The sequence below is a fragment of the Canis aureus genome, chromosome 11, assembly GCF_053574225.1.
Source record: "Canis aureus isolate CA01 chromosome 11, VMU_Caureus_v.1.0, whole genome shotgun sequence".
NCBI lineage: Eukaryota > Metazoa > Chordata > Mammalia > Carnivora > Canidae > Canis > Canis aureus.
The window spans coordinates 24,427,927-24,438,358 of NC_135621.1; the positions used below are offsets into that span (position 1 = coordinate 24,427,927).

Consider the following 10,432-nt stretch of genomic DNA (forward strand, 5'->3'; position numbering starts at 1 on the left):
TATAGAAAAATTGAGCAGAATGTATAGTGAGTTCCTGTAGAGCCTCTCTCCCACCAATACACATTCCTGTCTGTGATCGTCCTGCACTAGTGTGGTACGTTTGTCACAAGTCACAAACCCAGAGTGAGACCTCAGTAGGAACCAAAGTGTGATTTGCTTGGTTCGTTCTTAGGTGTCATACATTCTTGAGGGTCTGACGGATGGATGTTGCCAGGCACTCCCACTACAGAATCATGCAGTTTTACCTCCCTAACCATTCTCTTCCACAAGTTCCCAGGTAATTCTAGCTGCAGCCCGGGGGGAGCACGACAGAGGTGCCCGCGCTGACCACATACCAGTCACATTTACAGTAGGCAGGAGGGCGCTAAGCTGAAACACTGCCAACAAGACCTGTCCCCAAGGAAAGCACTCCAGATAGCAGAAGGGCCACTTCTATCACTTACATCTCTGACCTGGGGCAAGTTAAACCTCGCTGAGCCTCAGTCTCCTTCGCTGGAAAACATATTTTCTAAAATAACACTAGTAGGGGCACCTGGGTAGCACAGCGGTTGAGGATCTGCCTTCAGCTCAGGGCGTGATCTCGGGGTCCCGGGATTGTGTCCCTCATAGGGCTCCCGGCAGGGAGCCTGCTTCTCCCTCTGCCTGTGTCTCTGCCTCTCTCACGGTATCTCTCATGAATAAGTAAATAAATAAATCTTTTTTAAAAAGCAAAGAATAAAAATAAAATAGCACTAGTCACTTTCCCCAGGTTTTAGCAAAGATTCAGCTGGATCCAGCATACACACGCTTACGACAGAGTTCGCCCAGGTACGGCCGCGCTGCTGACTATTGTGGTAGGACTCACAATACACACAGTTTAGAGCTTGTCCTGAAGGTAAGAGGGGAGCAACTTTGGAGTTTCCAGCTCGCACGGAGGGTACAGGAAGGGCTGGCGTCCCCCCCACCGCCCCCAGCCCTGCTCTGCTGGGCCCAAAGCTCCTTCAGAAGGCGACTATGCCTTGCTTGCTGCTGGACTCTCCCTGGTACCCAGCACAGGGCCTGGCCCATAGCAGGTGCTCATCAACCAAAGAGTACAAGTTGGCTAGCAAACAAGCAAATGAGCATAAACTGAGAGTGAAATCTGGATGCCTGGTGCCCTCCCGTTTAAAGCACACACTTAGATGGAGCCTGTCTGCCAAGAGCCCATTTGGACAAGAGCCTGGCTGGGCTGGGCTATCCTGGATGAAACCTGGCTCCCTCCCTTGGGATCCTTCTCAGACCGCCTGCACCATCTACTGGTTCAGACAGCAGGATCTTCAAAGTTCACCCATCTTCCCTCAGCCTGACATTTAAAAAAAAAATTCAATTACCCCCCTAGGACTGCTAACTACCAAGACCTCTGTGCTTGATAAACCTCCAGGTGCAACCCATGCCTGGCCACCCATTCAGCTTTCATGATTCTGCAGGATGGCTGGGAGGGGTAATCAGAGACACTATGCCACAGCAGGTACCTTGACATGTATCAATCAAAACATCCACTTGTCTAAATATTCCTAGGCGAAGTAATTTTTCACGGGCTTCATGAGATTTCCGCATCACCTAGGAGAGAGGACAAAAAGAGAAGGTCTTCCTCCAGGACAGAAACACAGCTGGTGACCGTCAGACCAGGCCAGGGGTGTAGCACTGGTGCGGAGTCACCAAGGAGAGAGCTCCATGGAGACCAGACACATGAAGGGATGGATGAAGCACAAGCAACAACAAAACCCCACTCAGGAGAGTAAAACCTGAATAAGCGTAAGAAGCAAAGTGCATTAACAAGTGCATTAACAGTTTCACAGAAACAAAAAAGCTAACCAAAATGCACCAGCCCAGCATGATTCCCTGCAGGGATGACAGTCTGTTGTTACAGCGATTGTGTTTGGTGCAAGAGAGACTGTGTTGTGTTTGTGCCTTTTTGTGTTGCGTGCATTTTCTAACCACTGTTCTGGTTTTTTTTTTTCCTCTCTTCAATGTTGATGGCAGTGCTTTCTGGTGCCGGGAGTCCTTTTCTCCTGGAGGGACAAGCAGTAAAAGAGCAGGGCAGGAAAGGCTCCCGGGGAGCAGAGAGGGGGTAGGATTCACAATACACATAGTTTAGAGCTTGTCCTGAAGGTAAAAGGGGAGCGACTTTGGAGTTTCCAGTGGAGGACAGAGTGGAATGTCCTCAGGAGAGAGCCCTGATCATCACGGAGAAACAGAAAGGGGACAAAAGGAGGCAGGAGGAGCTGCTCCTGGCAGCCCCCGCAGCTGGGAGGGAAGCTGACAAGCACAGGTCACAGTACTGGGGGAGGACAGACTACACACATTTTGCAGGCAGAGCCCAAGGACAGTCACTGCAGGAGAGATAGGAGGCTATCCCAACTCTCAGCTCTGGGCCAAGCGCTTCTTGGGTACCATTAGAAGGGTGGGTGGGCCAGGGCTGGGGGCAGGGGGTGGGTGATGTGTTCCGTCCCTAGCCACACAGGGCTGCAGATGCGTGGTGATCCCGTGAGGACATGCTTAGCAGGCAGGTACACATTTGGGGCTGAAGCTCAGCAACAGAGGCCTGGCAAGGAGTAGAGGTGGGGAAGCCCTACTACACAGGCTGTAGTGAGACCTGGGGTGTGAGTGAGCCCCTGGGAGATGATCCTCACGTGGAGAAGCAACACGTGAGTAGGGTCACAGGGAGAGAAGGTGACAGTGCAGCCGAAGTGAACATGAGGAGAGGGACAAGCAGCCCAGGAGAGTGCAGGATTCGTGGGAGTCCAGGAGAGAGAAAATGCTGAGAAAGCAGGAAGATAGAAGCAATCTCAAAAGACAACAGAGCAAGAGAAATGTATTCCGCATCAGTGACAGACATCACTTCCGAGGCTCTTATAAAGAAACAAGAGCCGAACAGTCCAATGGGAAACAGGGGAAACCAACAGGTAACTCATCAAGTACCAGTAATGACCAGTAAACACGGAAAAGGCGCTCAATCTCATTCACAGGGAAAAAGTCCCAGTGGAAACAAGGACAGAGTATTTCACCTGACAAAGGGGGAAGAATTTTAAACGTGTTCTTGTGAAAAGATCTCCGTATAGTAACCCAAATGAAAGGTGCCTTAAAAGGTAGGGGAATGGGGTTACTCTGTCTACACACGTGTGCACACGACACATGTGGAAGCCCCACAGAAGCCCCAGCCCGCTGGCCGCTGGGGAGACCATGGCCAGTGGGGAGGGAAATGCCTACCTTTCAGTTCAGTATCCTCTGTATACTGGATTGTTAGATGCTTTCTTAAGACTGCTTACATATTACTTTAATCTTTTTAAAAAATATAGTAATTTTCTTTAAAGTGGGAATGGCCACAGACTGTGGAAAGATCAAGGAACGTGGGTACTGATGGGGTCACCTGGACCTGGCCTCCAGGAGGCTGGCTGGAGACTCTGGCTGGCATGTGGCTCCAAGGGCATTAGGACAGAAGGCACCTACCAAGGAGAGGACGGAGATGGCAGATAAATGGAGCAAGGACCCTGAGGAGACAGCAAGAGTCAGAATGACAGAGCACCCACCCCATAAGAGAGCACGCTAGAGCACTAAGTGGGGTGCCAGGGAGGAGGCCAGCAAGCAACGTGCTCAGCTCCTATTACAAGGCTGGGTGGTTGTGAAGAACACATGGATGGACCGGCCTCTGTGTAAGAAAGGCCGGAGGGAAGGGTAAATGCAAACATGTTAGGTCTGTGGGAGGCATCCAGGGAACTGGGGTGGGGGGCTCAGCTTGGGAAAATGGAAGTTCCCTTCTAGGTGGGAGGCAGGGTCATCAGCAGAGAGGTTGGGGTGGGAGCTCGGGGCTTTGAGACGAGATTTGTAGGTTCTTCAGAAGGGAATGGAGGGAGACTACTTGCCTCAATGAGGTTTTTCGCCTTAAAAACGTCTCCAATTTCACATATGATGATATCATCTTTAGTTCTTCCAAGTCCATCAAAATGAACGTGTTGAACAACCACCTAAATATGATGAAGGGACATGGATTATTATACTTTTTTTTTTTTTAGGTTTTAAATGCTGGGTCTTTTGTTTTTTAATTCCAGTGTAGATAACACACAGTGTTCAATTAGTTTCAGGTGTACAATATCGTGATTTGACAATTCTATACATTACACCGTGTTCACCACAGTTAAGTGTACTCTTCATCCCTGTCACCGGTTTCCCCCACCCCCAAACCACCTCCCCTCTGGTGACCAGCAGGTGTTCTCTGTAGTTAAGAATCTGTTTCTCGGTTTGTCTTTTTTTCTTTGTTCATTTGTTTCTTAAATTCTGCACGAGTGAAATCATACGGTATTTGTCTTTCTCTAACTTATCTCACTCAGCATCATACTCTCAGCTCCACCCACATCATTGCAAATGGCAAGATTTTCTTCTTTTTTACGAGTAATACTCCAGTGTATATCTATACCACATCTTTATCTGTTCATCAGTTGGACACTTGGGCTGCTTCCATAGTTTGGCTATTGTAGATAATGCTGCAATAAACATAGGGGCGCATGTATCTTTTCAAATTAAGGTTTTCATATCCTTTGGGGGAAATACCAATGGGATTATTGGATCATAGGGTAATTCTAGTTTTGAGGAACCTCCATAGTGTTTTCCACAGTGGCTGCACGAGTTTGTACTCCCACCAACGGTGCACGAAGATTCCCCTTTCTCCACATCCTTGCCAACACCCTTGTTCGTGTTTATGAATTTAGCCATTCTGACAGGTGTGAGGTGGTATCTCATTGTAGGTTTGATTTGTATTTCCCTGATGATGAGTGATGTTTAGCATCTTTTTATGTGTCCGTTGGCCATGTGTAGGTCTTCTTTGAAGAAATGTCTATTCATGTCTTCTGCCCATTTTCTAATTGTATTATTTGCTTTTTTGGTGTTGAGTTGTGTAAGTTCTTTACTAACCATTTATCTGATAAGTCATTTGCAAGTATCTTCACCCATTATGTGCACACCTTTTCATTTTGTTGACTGTTTTCTTTGCTATGCAGCAGCTTTTGATTTTGATGCAGTCCCAATAGTTTATTTTTGCTTTTGTTTCCCTTGCTTCAGGGAACCTACCTAGAAAAAAGTTGTAATGGCTGATGTCAAGAGAAATTACTGCCTGTGTAATTCTAGGATTTTAATGGCTTCGGGTCTCACATTTAAGTCCTTAATCCATTTTGAGTTTATTTTTTGTGTATGGTAGAAGAAAGTGGTCCAGTTTTGTTCTTTTGCAGGAACACTGATTATTAAAGTATGATACAGGACAAAAGAGTAGGTAGGCATCAAGGCTAAAGACAAATGTCTGAAAGTTAATCCAGGGATTTTTTTTCAAGTTTAATGATCCATGCTTCTCGATTCCAGACTTTTTTATCTTCCTGCCTTTTTAGAAAATCGGTTACCTGAACCTATCCTTTGCCAGGTCTATACTTCCTGCAACCAAGACTTACAAGGTCTCTGTAGCCAGATGGCCAAGTACCACATCAATCCTAAACCCAGGCAGACCACAGAGATCCCCTATATATCATTCCCAGCATGCTCCTGAAGCACTGGCCCCTGGCTGATGCCGTGATTCCCCAATTTAAAAACTGTGCACCTTGCTAGAGAGCTTGTGCACATTTCAGTAAACATTATAAATGCTGGCTCTGCACCTCTGACCTCACTGTCTGTAAAAGCTTATTTAATTAATTCATTCAATAAACAATGCACCAATCACCTAACAGCCAGGTATTTTTCTAAACACTGAGGATATAGCAGTGAACAGGACATAAATTCCTGACTCAATGGAGCTTACCTTCTAACGGGGGTAGAAATAGACAATATATATATAGTACAGTAGATGGTAATGAGTAACCGAGAAAACTAAAGCAGGGATAATAGGGAATATTAGGGAAAGGCATAATGGAAAGTGATCAGAATCCCACAGAAGATCTTAATTATACAACCACTGAAAACGCGCTTTCACTTCTTCAGTTGGATGTAAATTTCAAAGGCAAGAGAGTTTAGGAAAAGTTTTACTCTTTTTTCTGGACACAATATAAACTTAATTATAATCTGAGTTTGTCCTTGAAATACTTTTTTATATCATAAATACAGAAATATATTTGTTTTTTTCAAAAATAAGTTTAAATGTCCCACATAAATAAACTATTTCTCTAAAACCGGAAACTACTTTTCTAAGAGTTGCCTGCCTTTCTAGAACGTAGCTGGCTGCCAAGTCTTCTTTAATGAAGGCACTGAGACAGGTTAATTACTTCTGTCTGGGGAAGCAAACGTCTCTGGCAGGAGCCACTTCAAGCCCATCAGCAGAAACTCACATCTTTGTTTTCAAGAATCTCCTGTTTAGCTTCAGGTTCAACTTCAACAAACTCAGCTTCTTCTCCTAAGGCTCCAAAATCAGGTCCATTAGCTGGAAGAGGCTCCAAACTCTGAAAGGGAGCGAGAAGATGCAGATAAATAAACTTACATAAAAACCCAAACATCTTTGCATTTTCTCTTTAGATGGTGCTCCAGAAAGCTCAGTACCATGTTTCCCTCTGTTGAGTGGAGGCTGGGAAGCAAAGGACAGATGTAAGTGCCATTGATGTACAAGTCCTGGATTGGTGGTGAGCTCCCTGGTATCCGGTGTATATTAATAAATAAAACAAAGATGAAAATTAACTGAAAGGGTCAGGCATGTACCTATGACGACTGTGTCATGAACTGAGGTCTACAGGACTATGGCTATTTGAGCCTATACACCTAAGGCCCAATTGTAAGACAAAAAAATAGTTAAAAAGTAAGGTGCCACAAAGACATTTATCACAGGAGGCGCCTGGGTGGCTCAGTTGGTTAAGCATCTGACTCTTGATTTCAGCTCAGGTCATAATCTCAGGGTCATGAAATAGAGCGCTACATCAGGGTCTGCACTGATGCAGTGCATCAGTGCAGAGTCTGCTTGAGATTCTCTCTCTCCCTCTCCCTCTGTTCCTCCCCCCGCCCCGCCCCTGCTCTGGTGCATGTGCGCACGCTCTCTCAAATAAATAAATATTTTTTAAAAAAGACATTTATCAAAGCAAAGAAAAAATAGCTTTTTTGTTATAGAAAAATTGTTTTTTTTTGTTATAGAAAGTATCCTAATTTTTAAAACCAAAATCAGACACATTTTAGGATAACTACATTGACAACTCGAATTGCTAAAACATATTTTTCTGTACCCTGAAAGTCTTATTCACACATTAAAAGGAACTGCGTATGTTCATAAAATGTGCCAGAAAGCAGTCACTTTCTTCAATCTGAACTGAGCTTATCCCAAAAGCATTAAAGCAACTTCTGAATAAAGATTCCACAGGCTGTGGCTGGTATTCGTACTTCCACAGAGACAAATAGAATGTGTAACACACATACAATATATGTTACCTACACGCTGGCTTAAATACAGGGACTCCCAGATGCTCCTAGAAATGGATTCAGAAGGTCTAGTGTGGCACCAGGCACTCGTACAAACACCAAATTCAGGGAGAACTGTCCTAACCAGTATCTGGCTGCTTCCTTACTCTACCAATTTTCTACAAACAAGCACTTTCTAAGTGTACGCATTTGATGTCTGCAGCATGTGCAGCAATGGGGACTCTGGGACACTATCCTCTTTTCCCAGACACACTCAACAGACTCGTCAGTATTCCCTCCATAGTGTCACTGGTTCTCTGGAAAGGTAACGTCCTGACACATCCTCTCTCCCACTCCTGCTGCGAAGGACTGCGATGGCCCTCAAGAGTGCCTGGGGGTACAGAATCCAGCTAGATTCCTTAGCACGAGGAACCCCACCATAAGGCCCATATCTGCTCTGCCCAAGTTCAACCACCACCCCCTTCACATGCCTACTTGTGCACACCTGTTCTCTCCGCCCAGAATAACTTTCTCCTTTAAAGCATCTGCCTTAAATGTCGTCTCTGTAAGCCATCCCTGGCTTCTTCAGGCAGAGTCAGTCCCTCCTGTGGAGGGACACCTCTCGACACTGGAGCTTTATACCACTGCATGCCGAGCACTGGGCGAACAGTTGGGGATGCAGCAGCGAACAAGACAGACCAAGTCCTTGCCTCGCAGTGGTCAGAACAGAGTGTTTACACAAGTAAGAAGGGAAGATAACGCTGGGCAAAGAATATAGCGTTTGTTTCCTAACATCTTTTCATTTTTGTGGTATAGTATTTTAAAAGTGGAATAATATACTTTCTCAAAATATTAACAAATTAAAACAGTAACTTTTTACCTGCACCGTTCACAAATATGCTTCCTGTGTTTAAGCTTCCTGCATCAAAGCTTACTTAAGCTTACTTTTCTACAGTACCGTAAAAAAGTATATTAAATGTGTCCCGATTCTGTATGCAGAGTATATACTATGGTTAGGAACACGTGCACATACTCATCCTATTGGATCTGAACGCTTAGCAGGTACACTTTGTCTGGGCCAAGGCTTATATACTCCAGATATTTAAAAAATTCCAATTCGGTTCCTAAAATTTCAAAGCATAAAAAAAGTTCACAAAAAATGCCTATTTGTATACTTTAATCAGAAATTCAAACTTTAAGAGATGACGTTTTTATGACTCGTGGTTACATCAAAGCTTGATGTCCTAAAATAATGGCCTTACTAATATTCATTCATTCACAGAATATTAAGAACCTATTATGTGGCAAGCACCTTCAAGATCCTCACCCTCATAAATTTATATTCCAGCGTCTAGAAGAACACATATAGGTTAAGTATTTGGTGAAATGAATTAAAATTAATATTTGGGTCTAGCTCTATCCTTTCAGCAGCTTAGCCTGCCAGTTGACAAGTTGTTGTCTTTTTTAAAGATTTTATTTATTTATTTGAGCTTTATTTGAGAGAGTGTTCGAGAGAGAGTAAGGGGGGGCAGAAGAGGGAGAAGGAGGCTCCCCACTGAGTGGAGAGCACTACCTGGGGCTCCATCCCAAGACTCTGAGATCATGACCTGAGCCAAAGGCAGATGCATCACCAACTGAACCACCCAGGGGCCCCCAGCAAGTTTTCTTGAACACCATGTGGCAGGTACTGTGCAAAGCAGTGCTAATTGAAGGGACAGAACATGCAATTAATTTAATGAGTTCTAAACAGCATCTTTAAAGTGGTGTAAGCTAAGATCAAATAGAAAATGTAAGAAAACATGGGCAGCCTGGGTGGCTCAGCAGTTTAGCGCCGCCTTCAGCCCAGGGCGTGATCCTGGAGACCCAGGGTCGAGTCCCACATCAGGCTCCCTGCATGGAGCCTGCTTCTCCCTCTGCCTGTGTCTCTGCCTCTCTCTCTCTCTTTCTCTGTGTGTCTCATGAATAAATAAATAAAATCTTAAAAAAAAAAAAAAGAAAATGTATGAAAACATAACAGATACTCATGGCGGATATTGTTTCACAAAATTTTTGTTTCATGTATTTGTGAGAGTACCAGATGGTAAGCCTAAAATGTTTTTTTACTGTGAATCCCTGCCAAAGTATTCAAATAACATTGGTTAGTAGGCTGTAAAGTTCAAATTAAAAGAATATTTTTTTTGGCCAACATATTAATCAAAGAAGCAGTGACTTTAGCTCCAAAGGAGCTCAAAAGAGCAAAGACTTGTCGTTGTTGTCTGTATCTCTTGCACCTACAGTCGTGCTGGGCATCTAGGAGACTCCCAGTAAAGGTCACAAAAATAAATGACTGCCTACTTCGTTGAAGACGCTACAAGGGATGCAAACCAAGTAAGATTCAGCTCCTACTGTAACATCTAGAAACTTAAGACTGGGGGATTCTCAGGTGGCTCAGCGATTTAGCGCCTGCCATTGGCTGAGGGTGTGATCCTGGAGTCCCAGGATCGAGTCCCACGTTGGGCTCCCTGCATGGAGCCTGCTTCTCCCTCTGCCTGTGTCTCTGCCTCTCTTTCTCTCTGTGTCTGTCATGAATAAATAAATAAAATCTTTAAAAAAGAAAAGAAAAAGAGACTTAGACTGGAAAAGAGTTAAGACAAAAATCCAAACAGAGATAAAACAGGCGCCAGGGAGACTACGTCAAGAAGTCAGCGGCACGTTCAAATGAGGGCAGATGAGGAGGAGGTCTGTGGAGGAAGTGACCTGAGCGGAGCTCTAAGAAGGTGGGACTATCTCGGTAGCTGTTGATGGGTGAGGCAGGAACTGCTGGACAGCAGTACAGCCCAAGGAGTGTGTGGGGACACCTACCGTGTTCCATTCCAATGAATGACCTGGGAAGTGTGGTGAAGTCCCCCTCCCCATGCGAAGCCCAGGGGGGGGTCTGTGCTAAATTCTTTGGGAAAGCCACCGTGAAACTACTGAAAGGTTCTAAACGGTCCTAAACGGTCCGTGTTGTAGTAGAAAGTAATGCTGAGGCCTGGGCCTCAGCCTGGTGGGGTGGGGTGGGGTGGGGTTGGGGGGGGGTGTC

At 45.0% G+C, this 10,432-nt stretch overlaps 1 protein-coding gene across 1 annotated transcript in view; it reads right to left on the reverse strand.

Annotated features, from left to right (window-relative positions):
- SAMM50 (SAMM50 sorting and assembly machinery component) overlaps positions 1-10,432 on the reverse strand; it is a 34,571-nt gene that overhangs the window by 23,247 nt on the left and 892 nt on the right. The window contains exons 2-4 of the mRNA XM_077914182.1: positions 6,321-6,431; positions 3,882-3,983; positions 1,491-1,578 (exon numbers count right to left, since the gene is read on the reverse strand). Of these exons, the coding sequence (XP_077770308.1) occupies positions 1,491-1,578; positions 3,882-3,983; positions 6,321-6,431 (301 nt within the window). The remainder of the gene's footprint in view (positions 1-1,490; positions 1,579-3,881; positions 3,984-6,320; positions 6,432-10,432) is intronic.